This window comes from Callorhinchus milii, unplaced genomic scaffold (genome assembly GCF_018977255.1).
Source record: "Callorhinchus milii isolate IMCB2004 unplaced genomic scaffold, IMCB_Cmil_1.0 Scaffold4, whole genome shotgun sequence".
In the NCBI taxonomy this organism is placed as follows: domain Eukaryota; kingdom Metazoa; phylum Chordata; class Chondrichthyes; order Chimaeriformes; family Callorhinchidae; genus Callorhinchus; species Callorhinchus milii.
Window position 1 is genome coordinate 57324437 of NW_024704745.1, and position 20476 is coordinate 57344912.

The following is a 20476-nucleotide window of genomic DNA, read 5'->3' on the forward strand; positions in this document are numbered from 1 at the left end:
TGGGATGTTATGATAGCCTAAATACACCTAGCGTTTAAGTAAAGATAAAGATTCCTGGTCACACCCTAGTTTGAATCCCTGATAATTTGGGTGAATGTGGGGTTGGGTGGCCTTCATTCAATGGTACCACAGTTCAGCAGTTGGTCTGGACTCACTATCAAAAGTAAAGAATAGGCATTGGCTAATTACATGCCTCTGAAACCAAGTACTAATACAAATGGAAACCTTGAAGGAGAGAGAGTATAGCAGAAAGTCACTATTAAGGGCAGGCTTGCCTGTTTTGTTCTTATTAGAGTTTGGGATTTTGGTCACCATCAGCAGAGAAAAGGGATATTCAGTCAAAGTCTGCACTGTTATTCCATATATACCACAAACTAATAAAACTCTCCTGCTCAAACCCATCAGATATATTTTTAAAAAGACTGAAAAATGATCTTAATAAGGTGTTGTTCTCATTTCTGGGATCTCCATAAGGTAAGATTCAATTGTAAACTGTTTTAACCTTGTACCTATAGGTGGTTGTTACAGTAAATGCTATTTCCTTGTATTGCTTTTGTTCATTAACTCATACTTTTGAATTATTAACAGGTACAGAAACTGGCCCATTTATTTGTTCAAGGAAATTGCTTCCCTCAGCATTGTATTGGTGATGGGCCATTCATCAACCTCTCGATAAGACAGTGTTTCAGACTTCTTCGGTCCTTGTTTTGAAGGAGGTTCAAAGACGTGAAGAGGTGCACTTCGACCTTCGACATGTAACAGCTTAATTTCCATGGGACCGAGCTGCAAATACTGTTGTAGATAATTCAGCAACGTTAGGGACAATGAATTAAAGATAATTCAGCATAATGCAGTAAACCTCAGTTGGTATCAGTTGGTACCATACATTTAATATGACTTATGCAAAGTATGAGTTATGTCAAACTTGCATAGAACATAAACTCTTGACCAGGATTTTGGCAGATGTACAACTTGGGTGATCTTACGATTATACAGATCAGACTTATGCGAGTTTTACTGTATAGTTAAAAACTAGTAAGTACATTTTTATACAAAATTTTACCATAGCCGAGGGGGGGGTAGCAGAGGAAGGATGACCAAAAACGCAGTCGGTGAGGGAGGGAGGGAGCCAGACTCCAGAATGAGTTACAGAGTGCGGCAGATAGATTAAAAGCCTGACTCCTGCTAGTGAATGGCCTAGAAGTTAATCCAAATCCTTTTCCACACTTATCGGCTTGAGATTTTCCATTTGGTAAATCTCACATCCCCATGTGTGAAAGCTGGAAGTTGCAATTGACGCAACAAACCCTCTTTGAATATCGCAAATTAGATTCCAATGTCAATTTCGGAACAAATTGGAAAACAATAGACCAGTGGCTTCCGTTGAGAGGCAGTCACCCCAAACATTCGCACAAGTCTAGGTAAGTCATGTTTGATAGCATGTTTTAAGATTTTCTTGATTGTGACATAAAAATCAACAATTTATTTTGTGCAATAGGCTAGAAAAGAATTCTAGACAAAAAATGTTTAGATTAAAGGGGCTATTTTCAAAAGAAAATCAACTAACCTCATAGGCTTTCTCATCTTGATGTAGTAAGTAACTGAGGTTCTGTGACACCGACTTGCCTAATTGAGTTGGTTTTCTATCTTTCATCGCACAAAGTGACTGCATCAAAATTGAGTTCTGCTCTACTTTAAGTATTGCACTCTCAGACCTTGAAACTGAACTTTTGTTTTCGGCTGGAACATAAACAGAAATAAATGTTTGTTTATCCTTGCTTTTAATATATAATCAATAGGCAGGAATGAGTAAAAATAAATAATGGGTCATTTACCCTGTTGTCCTGTAAACAAAAGACCCCTATGCAGAACATTTCATATGAAGGGTTTTATTTTTTACTCTGAGTGTCTTGATTGTAGTGGAGGAGGAAGTTGTCAGGTTACTCTTGAGATATAGCATAACACTATATTAAGGATGAATTTTTTGCAAAATTCTACACTGAAGGCTGAGAAATGTCAGGCCTTCGCTGTGCTAAAGGGGTTATTGTTAAAGTTTTGACTTTGAAATTAGGAATTGAAAAGGTGTCTTGCAAAAGGCAAAATCCTAAAGATACTGGAAATCTGAATTAAAAACAAAAGTCACTGGGAACACACAGGTTCGGCAGCATCTATGGGGAGAGGGAAATGAGTTAATATTTCAGGTCGATAACCTTTCGTCAAAAAGAGGTGTCTTGCAAGTCAGTTCATTGGTGTTTGCAATTTTATCTTTAGTTTTTATTTTTCATCACCTGCTTTTGTTTTGTCGACTACTGCTTGTATTTCCTCTGGTTTAGTTTCACCGCGGGACACTGAAGAAAGGAATGCGTGTTTAGGAAGAAAAGTGCCATCTTCAAACAAGAATAACGCTTCATGTAACAATATAGTGAGCTGTATTTTAGGCAAGATCTCACAACTTCAAAACTAATAAGTCATGCTTGGGAGAGACTGAAGTATTGTGAATCAAAATGACTGAACTAAATACAAAATATTTTATACATTATAGATAATCGCACTTTGAATAAATATCAGACACGTGACATAGGGCCTTTCACATTGGGAGGACATCTCAGAGTGCTTTATTGACTAGGTACTGGGGTGGGTGGGGAGAAAAAGTTGAGTGGAGGGGTTAGGTAGCTGAAAGCTCAGTTGAAGAGATGGGTCTTAAAGTGAGTTATAAAGGTTGAGAGGGAGGCGGGAATGGGATGGACTGAGGCAGAGTAGCTGGGGGTTCAGAGTAGCCAATGACAGTGGGCAGAAGAGGTGAAGTAGGCAGGAGGGTGGGGTAAGAGACTGGGACATAAGGGACCCAAGAAGTCACAGCAGTAGGGTGGGTTGAGACCATGGAGGCATTTGAAAGTGAGGTACAAAATCTTGAATTTGATGCCCTGGAGAAGAGTGAGCCAGTAGAGCCAAATGAGGTTGGGAAGCCTGGTGCAGAAAAGGCCACGGACTGCAGAGGATGGTCTGCAACCTGTGTAAGGAGTAGGAAGGGAATCTGGTGCGCAGGGAGTTCGTGAAACCGACCTTGGAGGTTGATTATGGTTTCCCCCAGCTCCATGAGGAGGAGTGAGGACACATACAGTGCCTGAGGAGAGAAGACGCTGATGGTAGTGGCGAGGTCTTTTTGACATTGAAGTGTACCTGTTGATAATTTTCGGCACACTTCTCTTCACTGACGCTAATATTGATGATCATTACATAGAACTACATAAAATATTCAGCACAGAAACAAAGATTGCGTCATAATTTGCAAAACCTTCAAAACCTGTCTATAATTGAATCCAGAGGAGAGCTAGAACCTGTCATATAGGACAAATGGCCTCCATGGTTTCCTTCTAAGCTGTAAATTTCGTATGATTTCCCCCCATGGTATCTGATACAATGAAGTTTGAACCTTTACAAATTTTTCAATACAAATGTGCTTTTCCATTGCATTTTTATAGCTCAATTTTGCAATTTTGGTGCCACATTATTTAAATATTGGTGTAGAATTATGATTTTTACCTGGTTTATGTTTCAACTTTTCAACCTGTGTGACCAATACATCAGTGTCTTCAGTTTCAGGAGTCGTAAGAATGCTCCTATGACAGAAATAAAACATTAGTCTATTTATTATACTGAACAAAAATTGAATCAAATTTTATCAAAATATTCCTTAAGTAAGTCTGCAATGGAATGTGAGTTAGGTTCATTCCTCATGAGATCAACATGTTCTGATGCATACAAGTGGGAAAAATTCCACCCAGGTCTAGATTTAGAGATTGCAGAATATGGCAAATTGAAGAATTTAGTCTGAACTTTGCAGTCAGTTTTCTGCAGTATTTATAAGGGCTTAAAGAAAAGCAGCTTCCAATGAAGTCCACATTTAAGAATTGCCAAATCTTGCACACTGAATTGCTACATAGATGGAGTAAATCTAGACCCAGGTGGAATCTTCCTCCTAGAATTACCTGCAATTGTTTTATTGTTGGTTAACTATGTACATAAAATTGTGAATCAAAATGGGTTATTCGCCTGACCAGTACTTTAAACCCAATTAAGTTATGGGATGAAGGAATTAATTTGTAAACAAAAGGCTATAATTCACATTTTGAACAAAGAATTTAAAAATTATATATATCACACCTGGATAAGCCTGAATAATTTTAAAATTGTACTACATATTAATACCAAAATGATCAATATAGCCAAGGCAGCAGGCTTTTAAAAAAGCACATAGTACAGGATTGGATACACTGATCATTAAGTACAATTAAATGTTGATATTCATTGTGTAGCACAACATTGTACTTGAGAAAGTAAAACCTTGAGTCAGGTTCAATCCTCAGCTGTTCTTGCTTCCCCACATACAATCCCCTCATTCAACCCTTATTCATACATTCATTACCTCCCATCTTGATGCCGTTCTCCCGAGCTCCATCACCCACAAAATCCAACAGATTCAAATCTCCGCCTCCTATATTCTCACCCATTTATGAGCATTTCAGTGTGCAAGATTTGGCAAATTCTGAAATGTGGACTTTGCTGGAAGCTATTTTTCTGCAAGTCCTTTTAAATACTGCAGAAAACTGACAGCAAAGTTAAGACTGAATTCACACCCAAGCACCTCCCTGCCTCTGGGACACTACCTTGCGTGAAGGGCGCTATACAAATGCAAGTTGTTGTTGTGTCTCCGACCTGCTTACAAAGCACTCCGTCACCCGCCCCCTTAGCCGGTTACAGCCTTCTACACGTCCCTCGGACCCTCCATGTCACAGTGGTTTTAGCCAATGTACGGGAACTATCTGCCTCACCCCCTCTGCTTGCATCTGAAGACTTTCCTCTCTGACCATGATTACAGTCACTTCCCCTCTCAGTTCAGTATCAAGCTCAGCCACTGTTAAGCATTCAGAGCCTGCATGATGGATGCTACACACATGCAAGTTGTTCTTGGTATTAACTATTACCTGCATAAATTAAGATTTTTGAGTTGATCATCAAAGAGGTCTTGCATAAGTTCCACATTATACTGTTCAATCTTATGAAGTTCAGCTACAAGTTCAGCTACCTCTTGTCTGTATACCTTTATCTGCAGAAGCAAAGAGTTAATTAATTTCAACTATGTTGCAAAAAAAGGGGAAAGCGACAATAAATGGAATACATATACAAGAGATGCATTTCACAACAAATAGATTCTAGATTTTGAACAAGATTCACATTTGCCAAAGGTAATATCAATAATTCATAATTACACATGCAGTATATTATGATATCCCACTCTACAATGTGTTACATTGTAGACTTCTATAATGTATTTGTTTATGCATCCTTTATTGTCAGGTATAATAAATAATATATGTGATATTGTGCCTTATCACATCAATACATTTTTCACAAGTATTTCTGTAAAATCTAATAACTGGGCAAAAGCGACAGTTGGTTTATGCACATCAATGTCCCATACAATAAACCGACAGAAAGTGAATGGCTATTTTTTCTTTCTCTGAGGAACTGTTGACTAGAAGACTGAGAGGAACTCTCATAAAAATCATAATCTCTTTTCAATTAAAATATATGGTTCCGAATAAAAAGGTTTTATATATCAAGATATTATATTTCTATTAGAATTTATTCGAATTGTACTATGTTTAGAGCCCAGATCAAAATTCCCATGTTTGGAATGGAATACGCACTTTTTCTGGAATTAGGCAAGCAGGGATATCAGGAGCAGGTCAGCAAGAACGAAGGCTTGTGGACCCCAGAGTATGTACTCCAAATCCTGTGAAGTGCTTTGAGAAATGCTCCTCACATGAAGGACATTATATCAAAAGCAAGGATTATTATTATTCCTCCAATTACCTTAAAAATAAAACATTTTGTGGATAGCCCCCAGTCAATACATTTTCATATTAACTTGTTTGTTTTGGATTTTGAGTACGCTAAGAAATTTTGAAAGTTTTCATGTTCTATCCGACACATGAAGAAAAAAGTTTTTTTTTTGTGGCAACATTTTAAGGCCTTTCATTGTATTCCAGAATTGCCAAGATAATCTCCGATTTGTATTCTTTGCGGAACAAAAGTTTTGGTTTTGACAGTTTTGGACACAGCACAATTATAATTGACGACATAACTGGTGCAAATTTGAATGCACTCAAATATCCGGCAAAACAGAGTGGGCATCTGACAAGTAAGTGTGCATTAGAAGTGATTAAATAATAGGAAAACATTTACTTGACATGGGGGGTTTCTCATTAAATTACAACTATTCTATTGTCCAAAGAAAACTCTTCTGTACTTTCACGGGAAGTTACCTCTTTGTTTAGCCAGTCATTTTCCAATACTTCCTGGCGACTGAATTGGTCCATGTATCCTATGGCTTTCTACAGAAAACTCAGAATCAATTATTTAAAAGAATGAATTGATAGTGGAGACACTGCATAAATATTTTAAGATCACAAATTCTGTATTTTAGCTATTTTTCATGTTAAAAATTTAATTAAAGAGTAGTGCGCTATCAATATTTTACAACACAAGCTGTAAATTATCTGTATTACTATAATAAGAGTAAAGGGTTAACAAACACTTAGTTACCTCTGTGGCTATTGTCTTCTTTTCATTCATTTGATTCTTTGTTAACTTGTTCGTTTTGGATTTTGAGAACATTAAGACTTTTTGAAAGTGATCTTTGCAAAGAAAAATACATTTGAGCATGAAAGTACAGCTACCCCAATTGACCATATACCACACTGAAAATGAACCATATACAGACCAGAAATTCCCTATCAATACCATTAGTGTACTTAACTGGCGGATCACAACTGGTGCAACAGTTAACCTCAAGACTCCTGGATTTGACACGCAAATTCTGCCAGTTCCTTCCCCAGACAGGTGTTTAATGCAGCCCACTCCACCCACTCTTGCTGAATGAGTTTATATGTGCATATCAAATGACAACAGGATAAGGCTAAACTCTGATGATCTCCGAGGTGAAATACCTCACTAACAGTCTTTTCAGACTCACATTTAATGAATGGGTAAAATTCCAGAAGACCACCATGAATGTTTACTTTCAAGAGAGAGGAAAGGTGAGAAAAAAAAACAAAGGGAAAATCAACCTGGGATTTACATGCACAAAAATATATTTTTTTGTATCCTAACCGTTGCTTCCACATTTATTTGGAAATTTAGTTATGATATGCACTGTACTTTTGAGTCATACAAATTAATAATGTTTATAACCCAGGAGTAAAAATTAAAACTGGTTGCTGGTGAATCCATCTGGCACAAATCCAATCTTACTGTCCACTGTCAGATTTAGCTGGATCGCAACAAAACCTACCACTCTGGCCTTGTCCTATTATGGGTTGCTCTTTCTCCAGAATCACCCTAGAGGCCAAGCACAAACCCAGGCTCCTCTGCCTATATCCCCATGTCCTACCCATCCTCTTTAACTGCGAGGAGATGATGGACTTCCTCAGGTCCAAAATCTGCTCTGCTGCCTCTGCCCTTACGACTGCCAGACCCTCCCCAGATCGACCTCTGACTTCCACCCATTCCACACTTTTGACCACATCGCTCCCTCTTTCTCCCATCATTTACCAAATTAAGCCCATCACCTGCTCCCTTGACCCCATCCCTACATTTCTCCTCACCTCCCAAATCCACCTTTTTGCCCCCCTGCTAACATCATCAAGGATTAGATTATTATTATTACTTTGTCTCCGCCACAGTTCCCACCCCCAGCCATCATCATACCATCCTCAAAAACCTTACTTTGATGCACCCCTATTCCTTTATTGCCATCCCATCTCCAACCTCCCTTTCTTTTCCAAGGTTCAAGAACATGTTGCTTCCCAGCTTTGCTCTTTCCTCTCCTGGCACTCAATGCATGAACCCCTCCAATTTGTGTTATGCAGTATTGCCAAAATATTTGAATGATAAAATGTTAAACAAACCTGCCATCTCTTGGAAACTTATTGCCATATCCCTGATTTCCTTCTCCAGTAAATGAATCGCTTTTTCATGTTCCTTGCTTCCAATAAATTTATAATTCATCCAGTATTCTTTCACTGTATCCCTTTCCACAATCATTTCATCCACATCATTTATTTCAATTTCAATCACTGGCAACAGAAAAGCAAAAGAACAAGAAAAGGCCATTCAGCTAATTAAGATCAGTTAGTATATCATTTAGAACTTTTAATATTTCCATTTCTTATTCAGGCATTCCTATTGATTACGCTTCTATGAGCTATTGCGTAATATACTTCCAAGCCCTTTGTGTAGAGAAATGCTTTCTGTTCACTTGACCATACTAGCTCTAGTTTGAAGGTTTCTCCCCTTTTTTAAATCCTTGCAAAAGGACTTATCATTTATCTACCCAGGGAGCAAGCAGGATGGTAGGGGGTTAGGAGGTTGCAGAGGTAGGGGGGAGTAAGACCGTGAGGGCTTTAAAGGTGAGGACCAGGATCTTGAACTGTATCCTCTGCGTGATGGGAAGCCAGTGGAGTTGGCTTCATGATAGGGTCGCGGAGCCTAGTGCGAGAGAGGAGACGGGCTGCAGAGTTCTAGATGAGCTGCAGCCTATGGAGGGAGGAATTGGGGAGGCCGACAAGCAACATGTTTGCATAGTCGAGCTTCGATGTAATGTAAGCACGTATGAGGGTTTCAGCGGCCTGTGGTGTGAGACAGTGGCAGATTCGGGTGACGTTGCGGAGGTGGTGGAAGGCAAAGTGGGTCATGACGCAGATGTGGGCTAGAAAGGATAGTTGAGAATCAAACAAGGCCACCAACAGGAGTCGAGGGAGCAGGTGGTCGGTTTCATGCGGGTTATGGTGGTGATGAGAGAGGAAGGGGAGACAGGTTCAAAGGTGTGGAGGGATGGATGGGTAGGGGTCGGGGTGGGAGGAGGAGATGTGGAGGAGGTAGCAGATGCAGAGGCAGTTGAGTGGATTCCCTCAACTTTGGATTTGAGGAAGTCCAGCATCACCTCGCAATTGGCATCTGAGGTGAGGATGGGCGAGGCATGAGCGGGTGGGCAGAGGAGCTGGTTCGTGATGGAAAAAAGGAGCCTGGGGTTGTCTTTAGCCTCCAAGATTGTCGTGGAGTAGAACGACGATTTAGCAGAGGTGAGGGCGGAGTGGTAGGATTTGATATGGTCCAGCCAAATCTGCTGATAGACCTTTAAGTTTGATTTAAGCCAGGTGCGCTCAGTGGGATGCACCGGTGCTTTAAGGGAGCGGAGGTGGCTGGTGTACCATTGTGATTTACGTGAATAGGAGATGGTTTGGGAAGAGAGGGGAGCAAGGGAATCGAGAGTGGAGGGAGCTGTGGAGAAGAGTGACCAGGGAGGATAGGTCATTGCGGGAGAAGCCCAGAGGGGAAGGAGTTCAGATGACTCTAAGGCAGCTGAGAGGGGGTGAAATTTTTTTTCCAGGGGGGTAGGAGATGGGTTGGGTGGCGGTGGGGAGAGAGATTGAGGAGTTAAGGGAGATGAAGTGAATGTCTGAGATTACTTTGTCGATGATGGTGAAGTCCGAGACAGTGAGGCCCCGAGTGATCACCAGGTCGAGGGCGTGACCGCGGACATAGGTGGTGGAGTGGATGTGGAGGAGGAGATAAGGGAGGAAACGTCAGCAGAGGTAGAGCAGGAGGGGGGTGAAGTGAAGGTTGAAATTGCCTAGGATGAGGAGGAGATGAGCAAATCTCCTTCATTCTAATAAATCATCACTGCCTTTCGAAGGCTGGGTTGGTGGCATTCTCTTTTCAGGAGGTTGAGAGTTGAAGCACCATGTTGGAACTTTCACTCAATAACAACTTGCAACTGCATCTGCTACCTTCTCCCCATCTCCTCCTCCCACCCCCAACATGAAAAAGGCTACATCAAAACGCAAGGATTATCTAACCAGAGAAACACTTTCTTGTATTTGTAACCTGGAACCCTTAGGATAAGCATTAGCTTAGCTTATCATAAGGCAAAGCATTGCTTTGTCCATCCGTGAACTAGATTTTAATGATTTATAGTCTTGTGGCTCATGCTCCATTTACTTTGCTCAACTATCAGTGATTGAGCCTTCAACCACCATGCTCTGATCTGTGAAATTCACTTCAGTTGACTTCACCTGAACATTTTTGGCTGTATCTTGGGTCATTCTAAATATGGTCAATGCAAATTTAAAAGGTTAATATTATTAAGAGCGGTAGAATATGTAAAGGACCATTATGGCAGACAAAGAAAGTGGACTTTATCAAGACATTCAGAATTAAATTCAAAAAAAGTTATAGGTAATGTGAATGCTTGTACCTTCAATATTATGGATTTGATCTTTAACTAAATCCCATTTTTCCCTCAAGCATTGATCTACTTGCTCCTTGTTGATAATTTCTCTCTGTTCCAACTCTTTGTCCTGTTCTTTTGCCTGTTTTAACAGGGCCTTGATGAGCTTCTGCTGCTCTCTCTTCAACTGTTCATTCTTATAAAACATAAAGGTAAACAAATTAGTCGAAGATTTCTAGACAACCACAGTATCCCAAGAGAGAGATAGAGAGAGAAGATAGTTTGGTAAGCTTTCTTCACAGTTATATAAATTGTTAAACTGTATCACGTTTTCCCCTTTGGAATATAAAAAAATTAAATATTTTGTGTCTTAAAAAATGTATAAATGGAGCTTATGTTCAATTGAAGGGAAACAAAAAGATCTAATCAGTTCAAAGGTAAATATTAAACCAGGCAACAAGATAGTTTGTTGTTGATCCATCGTGTGCACCCCACAGCACCTAGAATTGCACTTAAATACTTCCTTTGGCATTTCATATCCGGGAGGCAGCAGTAGTATAATGCTTCTAGAAGGAAACCACAAAAGTCATCACCAGATTCTGCTCTTGTCAATTTCAAGCTGCCTTTGCCATGTAATAATGTAGTAAAGGCCCCAAAATGAAGAAAACCTAATATGATTCTAAAATTAGATGGCAAAACAAGAGTAATATTCTCTCAAAATCATGGTTTTCTTCCCCCCCCCCATCCCAACTTTTGAAAAAAGTTTCCATTTCGACAAAAGCCATAAGTATTTGAATAATAAAGTACAATATCTTCAATAAAAACAATGGAGTGAAAATGCAGTATGTAATGTGATAGTCAGCATTGACTAATTATTACAGTCACATTTTTAACCATAATATCTGGTCTGTGTAACAATGTTAGGGCTATTTGAGAGATGGGAAGAAAGTTTAGAATTTGTCTGGTTTGCATATGGAAATTATGTATTTTGCTATCTTTATTTATTTAAACATAAATAATGTCCTGTCCTTTTCAGCACTTGGGGAAGTGCAATCAGGGATTGCATTTCATTGGTGTAAATTGGACATAAACATATTGACTATTGTCTAATTAGAATATATTTAACATGCAACTTTTAACCTTAAGTATATACCCTCCAAGCTTCAGGAATCTGAGAATCACATTTCTAAAATGGGGTGAAATCTGACAACTGCATCACAGGTTTGAAAGTCAAAGGAGGAACAAAGATGTCAATAGTTCCAGATAAAATCAATACACACAACTTTCAAGTGGCGCAATGTCACATAATGCAACAAGGCCAGGAAAGTCTTAAATCCAGCTGAGTACACCAATCTCATCTTGAATGGCACAGGTGTCAGTGTTTGCTTATGTTTGCAATCCAGTGACCACTGTTGGAAGTGTACCTGTGTGGATTCTGAGTAAGATACTTGTGATTATATCAGTACCTTCCAACAACAATAACAAAATTACATTTGTATAGTGCCTTTCACATCGGGAGAGGACGTCGCAGGGCACGGGACAGCCTGTTTCGGACCTGAGCTGGGGGTCGGGATCAGGGAGGGTGGAGGGCAGAGGGGGGGGGAAGGAGGGTGATCCAGGCAATAGTGACACAATCATTAAATTTTCAAAGGGTTAACAAAACTGAGCAATAGCCAGTGTGCAATATGTGGAAAATACAAAATTTGACTGAGGTGCAACGCTTCATACATTATAAACCAGTAGCTAGCCCTGCATTATTACTATTCAATGTACAAAACCTGTGTCGTACTCTGTCTTTCCATAGGATATTCTTGTCTTCCAGTTCCCTGACTTCAATCATGACATCTTCCATAGATTTCTCCTTCAACTGGATTCTAAAGGATTATTAATTGTTAATTTCCAAACAATAAAACGAACACAAAATTCACAAACGTATTACCTTTGGTAAGATGGAGTAGGAGGAATTGCTACAGCGGCAGTTTCTGGTGCTGTTTAAAAAGATTGGTGCAAACCACTGTTGGTGGCAAGTACATTCATCCAGTGAATAACTAAGTCAACAACAACAATTTACATTGATATTGCCCACAAAATATATAGTCAATTCACTTTACAGTAAGTGCTTTGGGACGTCTCAAAGACATGATAATGCTCTATATCAAATGCAAGGATTATTATTAAAGCACCTTGTTCTTTGGGACGTTTCAAAGCGTTTCACACAGTTGACTGGGAGATTTTACACCTGCCAAACATTTCTTGACAAAATACACACAAACCAATGTAACGCAACGTGAATTTTATCAGGAAAAAGGGATCTCAGACCATCATTTCATCTCCTTTAACTCTCTCAATCCCTCTCCCCACCGCCATCTCCTACCTCTCCCGGAAAACAATTTCCCCGCCCCTCCCTCTCGGCAGCCTTGGAGTAATCTGAACTTCTTCCCCTCTGGGCTTCCTCCCACAATGACCTATTCTCCTCGGTCACTCTTAACCACAGTTCCCTCTCCTCCACTCTCTATTCCCTTGCTCTCTTCCCAAACTGTCTCCTAATCATGTAAGTCACCATGGTACACCAGCCACCTCCGCTCCCTTAAAAGCACAGGTGCGTGCCGCTGAATGCACCTGGCTTAAATCAAACTTAATAGTCCATCATCAGATCTATCAAATCCTACCGCCCTCGCCTCTGCTAAATCGTTGTTCTATTCCACGACAATCTTGGTGGCTAAGGACAACCCCAGGCTACTCTTCTCTATCACCAACTGGTTCCACCACCCACCCTCTCACACCTCGCCAAACCTCACTTGAAATGCCAACTGCGAGACTATGCTGGACTTCCTAGAATCCAAAGTCAATGGGATCCGCTCAGCTGCTTCTGCCATTCCTTCTGCTATTCCCTTCCCATCTCCCCCTCCCGCCCCAGGCCCTACCCATCCCTCCTTCCACACCTTCAAACCTGTCTCCCCCTGCTCTCTCACCACCATTATAACCCTCATGAAACTGACCATCTGCTCCCTCGACCCCATCCCTACCCTTCTCCTTACCTCCCAGCTCCAATTCCTTGCCCCTCTACTCACAGACATCATAAACCTCTCCCTATCCACTGATACTGTTCCCACCCCTTTAAAAACCACCGTCATCACTCCTATCCTTAAAAAACCTTCCCTTGACCCATCTCTATTCTCAAACTACCGCCTTATCAACAACCTCACTTTCCTCTCCAAGGTCCTGGAATGAGTTATTGCTTCCCAGCTTCGCTCCTCTCTCCCGCCACTCCTTTCACGAGCCCCTTCAATTGGGTTTCCGTGCCGCCCACAGCACAGGAACAGCCCTGGTCAAAGTGACAAATGACATTCTGTCCATCTGTGACCAGGGCTCCCTCTGCCTCCTCGTCCTCCTTTACCTCTCTGCTGCCTTCGACAACGTCGACCACTCTATCCTCATCCACCGCCTCTCCTCTCTACTCAACCTTCATGGCTGTGTCCTTGACTGGTTCCGATCATACCTTACCTCACACTGCCTCCACTTCATCTACATAAATGGTTTCTCCTCTAGCCCCCGCATTGTCTCACGTGGCATTCCTCAGGGCTCTGTCCTTGGTGCCCTCCTCTTCAATATCTATATCTATATCTTGGTGACATCATCCGCAGACATGTCGTCATCCATATGTATGCAGATGACACCCAACTCTATCTCTCTGCCTCCACCCTTGACTCCAGGGCCACTGCTTTCCTGGCAGAATGTCTGTCAGACAGCGAGTCCTGGATGAGAGCTAACTTTCTTCAGTTGAACGTCAATAAGACGAGGCTCTCCTGTTTGGCTCCCGTCAGCTCCTCCACACCTCAGGCGCTGACAGTATCACCATCCAAGGTTGCACACTCCACCTAACTAAACCAGTCCGGAACCTTGGGGTCTTGTTTGACCCTCAAATATCCTTTCTACCCACATCTGTGCCATGATCTGCTCTGCCTTACCCCACCTCTGCAACATCAACCGGCCACTGTCCCACTCCACAGGCCACCAAAACCCTCATACATGCTTTCACTACACTGAGGCTTGACTGTGCAAACTCCCTACTTGTCGGCCTCCCCAACTCCTCCCTTCATCGGCTGCAGATCAACCAGAACTCTGCAGCCCGTGTCCTCTCCCGCACCAGGCTCCGTGACCCTATCACCCCCATCCTCGCCCGACTCCACTGGTTTCCCATCACACAGAGGATATAGTTCAAGATCCTGGTCCTCACCTTCAAAGCCCTCCATGGTCTTGCTCCCCTCTACCTCTGCAACCTCCTAAACTCCTACCATCCTGCTCTCTCCCTCCGCTCAGTGGGCTCCAGCCTGTTTCACGTCCCCTGCCTCGCTTGCCCCACCATTGCTGGGAGGGCCTTCAGCCACTTTGCCCCCACCCTCTGAAACTCCATCCCGCTGTCCCTCTGCCTCGCCCCCTCCCTTGCCATCTTCAAGACCCGACTCAATATCCTCCACTTCAACCGTGCTTTCGATCTCCCTGCTTCCCCCCACCCCCCCCTGCCCTCCACACTTCCCAATCCTGACCCACAGCTCGGGTCCGAAGTTCTGTCTGTCCAGCACTTTGGGACATCCTCCCGATGTGAAAGGCACTATACAAATGTAAGTTTGTTGTTTTTGTTGTGATGGGGGCATTTTGGGGGAAGGACAGCTCGGGTTGGGGGTGGCCACCAAGATATAAACGCCAAGACTTGAGGCAGGTGGTTAACGGGGCATAGTCAGCCCACAGACATGGAGACTGCGTGGGTTAGAGATAGCACAGAGTGGGGGGAGAATGGGCAGAGCACTCATTGTGTTGTTGGCCAGGTTACCCAGCCTGGGAAACAACACCAAGCAGCCTGCAGGGGACTGACAGAGGAGGGGAAGGAGACAGACACTGCAGACAAAGGATACTATACTACACCTGGTTTCAGTGGTTCAAACCTGGTGGCAGAAGTGACGTCACTTGGGGAGTTTCAGCCGTTGGTTTGGGTGGGAAATTTTGAAATGGTGATATTCCAAGGTTAGCTACTCAGGTGAGAAATCCTATTTATTTTAGGTCCCACATCAGGCTCTAGTTTAGTTTCCTAGTTCTTCGAGGTTCATTTGCCTAGGACGGTTGAAATCCTCACTGTGATAATCTAGTAACTTCTAATTGATTAGCTTGAAGACTTCCTGACCAGCCTGTCCTATTTTTTGACCTAGCGATTCCACCTCTTTGGCAAATAAATCTTAGAAAACTAATACAAAACAAAATTAAAATAATATAAGTGCATGTATCTTGGGCCAAAAAATTATAAAGTAGAATTGCTCAGTGCAGGATACAAACAAAATGGCAGCACTCCAACCTTGAGTGGAACAAACCATTTCATTGCAAAGGGAGCCATCTGCTGTTGTTTCTGCAGAATTTCAGAAACCCTGCAAACCTTATCCCATACTTCTCCATAGAAATGTTTGAATAGAAATCCATTCCCGGAAGATAATTAACTTGAATAATTGTGGAATATATTGAAATTACTTCACTGAAGATTATTAGTCAAGTACTGTGGTCAGACTGCACCTTGAGCGTTGTATACAGTTCTGGTCACCAGACATAAAGGGGCTGCCCAACCTCTTGAGGGAGTGCAGAGGAAAGGAATGAGGATGATCCAGTGTTAGAGGAATGAGCTAGGAGCAATGATTAGACAAGCTAGGGCTCTTCAGTCATGAGAGAAGATGATTTGAAGGGGACCTCATAGAAGTGTATAAAATTTTGAATACAAAATGTTGTAAAAAGTAAAACCAGACCATTATAGGAGGATGCAGTGAGGCAGTAGAAGAAGAGGACATGGGTTTACAGTTCTAAAGTGAAATTTCAGAACAGGGACAGTGAAGTTTTTTTCTTTACTCAGAAGATAAATAATGATTGGTACAGATTGCCAGGAAGGGTGCTAGAGACCAATGCACTAGATCCAATATGCTTTTTTCCTGGGCAAACTCAACAAATACTGAGGTCAAATACATTAATTACTTCCACTGTTATTCTCACTGGGAACATCTTACTGAATGAGCAGAGATCATACTTGGTGCATTTATTCAACATCCTATTAACAGCATCCTTTCTTCTTGCAATTATTCTTTATTAAATCCCCTCTTTACATATTGGACAAAAAAGAACTTGTATATCCACCTGTATATTTTTACCACAATAAGTTCTTGTAAAGCACTTTCAGATGTTCTCCTTACATGAAAGACGCTATATCAAATACAAGGATTATTAGTAGTTATGGTTTAATTTCTATGTTATTTCTGATCTTGAAATAAAGGTTTTTCCCCACTAGGATGAGTGGGAACATAAAGAAAAAGATCCACCTTGAGTATTCTCACCACCTAGAGGCTCATCTCAGAGAAACATTGACACTGAACCCACAAAAATATCCAAATCAACAAAAGATACAATCATCTAAAATATGTACTTACCGAAAGCCCAGGAAAGCTTCCGCTAAAATTACTTTATCCTCGTCTTTCTTTTTCTTTCCCATTTTTTTAACTACAAAATGGAACAGTTCCTGCAACAAATAATCTTTTAGTCAATGTATAATATCTATTTTTTTCAGTGCAACATGTGTACGGTACCTCCAAGAGGCAGCGTTGTAATACTAGGACGATTCTGATCTAATGAATGAGAATTATACCCCCAGTGGAATGGAGAGTCTGGACCATGAGGAGCAACTAAGTAAATCGGGTTCACACTGGAAAAGAGAAGATTAAGAGGCAATTTGATTGCTGTCCTTAATATTCTAAAGGGACTAAACAATGTAGATCGTGACAAGCGGTTTCAACTAGTCCCGAACTGTAAAACCAGAGGACATGGTAAATTCAAATAAGAAAATAAAAGGGAGGGCAAAGTAAACAAATTCATAGCATTATGTGATATAGTACAGAGATAGTTCGGGGCATATGCGCATGTGACCAGGAAGGTGGAAGACCCACTAGATACTTTATTTTGTCCAGTATTTCTTATGTTCTTAAGCACTGCTTTATAGACTAGAAAGTCTGACACTCAGAATCTATTTGTATTTCAGACTGTAAAAATCCCATTAATTGTAGCTTTTGGGGATAGTGTGGTTTGACTTACTCAACTCCCAAGAATCTAGAATTAAGGAAGAGGTGCTATTTTAAAAGCCTTAGAAAGCTCCCATTTCCGACAACTTCTGGATTGTGATTGAATCTGGGAGGTCAAGCTGGTGGCTCAACAGCAGAGGATTATGTTGTAACAAAGCATTTTTCCAAGTGGTCAGTCAAAACTGGACGGTTTTGAAGCAGGCGGCCAACTAACACCCTGTGACCTTTCCACTGTACGTCAGCCATGCAAAGAAAAAAGAGGTGGAGGAAGATACAAGAGAGAGGGTAGATATAGGAAAAGATATGCAACTTACCTGACCAGCACAGCTTAATTAATACTTCTCTTTTAATTTTGGCAATGCTCTGCCTTCTAGGGCTTGGCCACTCACGTAGGTTTCCTCAAGATAAAAATGAAAGCAATTAGCAGAAAATGCAACAGTGTGACACTGAACTGTGTAGCAATCCCCAGCCCTGAGCTGATGGGTTGCCCAGTCTCCACCGTGTTCCTGTGGGCAAATGCCAATCACCTCTCCAAATAGAGTGGGAATAGTTTCTCTTTTTTTGGATCTCACTGATTGACAGCTCATTGAAACTGTCAGGTCTGGTTCAGCGATCATACGCCCTGAGTGCAGACAGGAGTGAGAGTGATGGAGAAACGGCTGATGGAAGCCTCATAAAAGGCAGAGATCCTGAGGCCAATTGTAATCCCAAATGCTGCAGCTCCTGCCCTTCAGCCCCCAACCCCAGCTCCTGCCCTACAGCCCCCAACCCCAGCCCCAGCTCCTGCCCTACAGCCCCCAACCCCAACCCCAGCTCCTGCCCTACAGCCCCCAACCCCAACCCCTGCCCCCAACCCCAGCTCCTGCCCCAACCCCAACCCCAGCTCCTGCCCTACAGCCCCCAACCCCAACTCCTGCCCTACAGCCCCCAACCCCAACTCCTGCCCTACAGCCCCCAACCCCAACCCCAGCTCCTGCCCTACAGCCCCCAACCCCAACTCCTGCCCTACAGCCCCCAACCCCAGCTCCTGCCCCAACCCCAACCCCAGCCCCAGCCCCAGCCCCTGCCCAGTCCAGCCTGAGCTGAGCTCAGTGTCTGGCAGTAGTGTGGGCGCTGCTCCAGTGTTTGTGTGTGAGGGAGCACATTGCCATGGTAACCGGCACCATATGCCGCACTGCCCTGCAAACCTGCCATTGCCGAAACTGCTGCACCCGTTATCACCAGCAGCAGTTTGCCATCTACAAACCTGGTTTGGAAGGAAAGCGGAGGAGGAGGGAAAAGGCTGTTGGACAAAGTTGAAGCGGGAGCTGCAGGCAGTGGCTGTGCCGGGCAGCAGTGTCACAGTCAGTGACCGTGCCGGGCAGTGACTGCCAGGCAACGTTACAATGTAACAGGTTGTGACTTTGTCGGGCAACGTTACAATGTTACAGGCAGTGGCTGTGCCGGGCAGTGGGGGCAGTGGCTGTGCCGGGCAGTGGCTGTGCCGGGCAGTGGGGGCAGTGGCTGTGCCGGGCAGTGGGGCAGTGGCTGTCCCGGGCAGTGGCTGTGCCGGGCAGTGGGGGCAGTGGCTGTGCCGGGCAGTGGGGGCAGTGGCTGTGCCGGGCAGTGGGGGCAGTGGCTGTGCCGGGCAGTGGGGGCAGTGGTTGTGCCGGGCAGTGGGGGCAGTGGATGTGCCGGGCAGTGGGGGTAGTGGCTGTGCCGGGCAGTGGGGGTAGTGGCTGTGCCAGGCAGTGGGGGCAGTGGTTGTGCCGGGCAGTGGGGGCAGTGGCAGTGCCAGGCAGTGGGGGCAGTGGTTGTACCGGGCAACAACAACAAGATTACATTTGTATAGCGCCTTTCACATCAGGAGGACGTCTCAAGGCGCTGGACAGTACACAGCATTTCATACCTGAGCTGGGGTCAGGGGGGAGAAGGGAGGGGGGGTGACCAACGGCATGGTCGAAGAGGAGGGTCTTGAGGTGGGACTTGAAAGAGTCTAAGGAGGGGGTGAGGTGGAGTGATTGGGGGATGGAATTCCAGAGGTTGGGGGCAGAGTGGCTGAAGGCTCTCCCGCCAATGGTGGGGCGGGTGGGTTGGAGGACATGGAGCAGCCAGAGCCGGCTGAGTGGAGGGAGCGGTGGGTTGGTAGGGGGTTAATAGGTCATAGGGGTAGGGTGGGGCGAGGCCATGGAGGGCTTTGTAGGTGAGGACCAGGATCTTGAACTGGATCCTCTGAAGGATAGGGAGTGAATGGGCGAGAGTGGGGGAGATGGGGTCACGGAGTTTGGTGCGGGAGGACACGGGCTGCAGAGTTCTGGATTATCTGCAGCCTGTGGAGGGAGGAGTTGGGAAGGCCGACAAGCAGGGAATTTGCATAGTCGAGCCTGGAGGTGATGAAGGCGTGAACAAGAGTTTCAGCGGCCTGAGGGGTGAGGTAGTGGCAGAGTCGGGTGACGTTATGGAGGGCAGTGGGGACAGTGGCTGTGCCCGGCAGTGGGGCCAGTGGCTGTGCTGGGCAGTGGCTGTGCTGGGCAGTGGCTGTGCCGGGCAGTGGCTGTGCCGGGTAGTGGCTGTGCCGGGCAGTGGCTGTGCCGGGCAGTGGGGCAGTGGCTGTGCCGGGCAGTGGGGCAGTGGCTGTGCCGGGCAGTGGCTTTGCCGGGCAGTGGGGGCAGAGGCTGTGCTGGGCAGTGGGGGCAGAGGCTGTGCCGGGCAGTGGGGGCAGTGGCTGTGCCGGGCAGTGGGGGCAGTGGCTGTGCCGGGCAGTGGATGTGCCGGGTAGTGGCTGTGCCGGGCAGTGGGGGCAGTGGTTGTGCCGGGCAGTGGGGGCAGTGGATGTGCCGGGCAGTGGGGGCAGTGGCTGTGCCGGGCAGTGGGGGTAGTGGCTGTGCCAGGCAGTGGGGGCAGTGGTTGTGCCGGGCAGTGGGGGCAGTGGCAGTGCCAGGCAGTGGGGGCAGTGGTTGTACCGGGCAACAACAACAAGATTACATTTGTATAGCGCCTTTCACATCAGGAGGACGTCTCAAGGCGCTGGACAGTACACAGCATTTCATACCTGAGCTGGGGTCAGGGGGGAGAAGGGAGGGGGGGGTGACCAACGGCA

General features: G+C 44.2%; 1 protein-coding gene across 2 annotated transcripts; it reads right to left on the reverse strand.

The window, feature by feature from the left end:
- Positions 1-401: 401 nt before the first annotated feature.
- ccdc83 (coiled-coil domain containing 83) lies at positions 402-18160 on the reverse strand. Of its 2 annotated transcripts, XM_007902491.2 has the most exons (12): positions 17712-18160; positions 16753-16841; positions 12084-12168; positions 10322-10490; positions 7974-8141; positions 6610-6701; positions 6330-6398; positions 4986-5107; positions 3544-3620; positions 2289-2348; positions 1568-1740; positions 402-792 (listed from the first exon to the last, which is right to left on the reverse strand). In XM_007902491.2, exons 2-12 carry the CDS (start codon positions 16812-16814, stop codon positions 607-609), a joined length of 1263 nt encoding a protein of 420 aa, XP_007900682.1. In that variant the 5' UTR covers positions 16815-16841; positions 17712-18160; the 3' UTR covers positions 402-606. The 2 variants fall into 2 exon arrangements, with proteins under 2 accessions (XP_007900682.1, XP_007900688.1); XM_007902497.2 differs by lacking the exon at positions 2289-2348.
- Positions 18161-20476: the final 2316 nt, after the last annotated feature.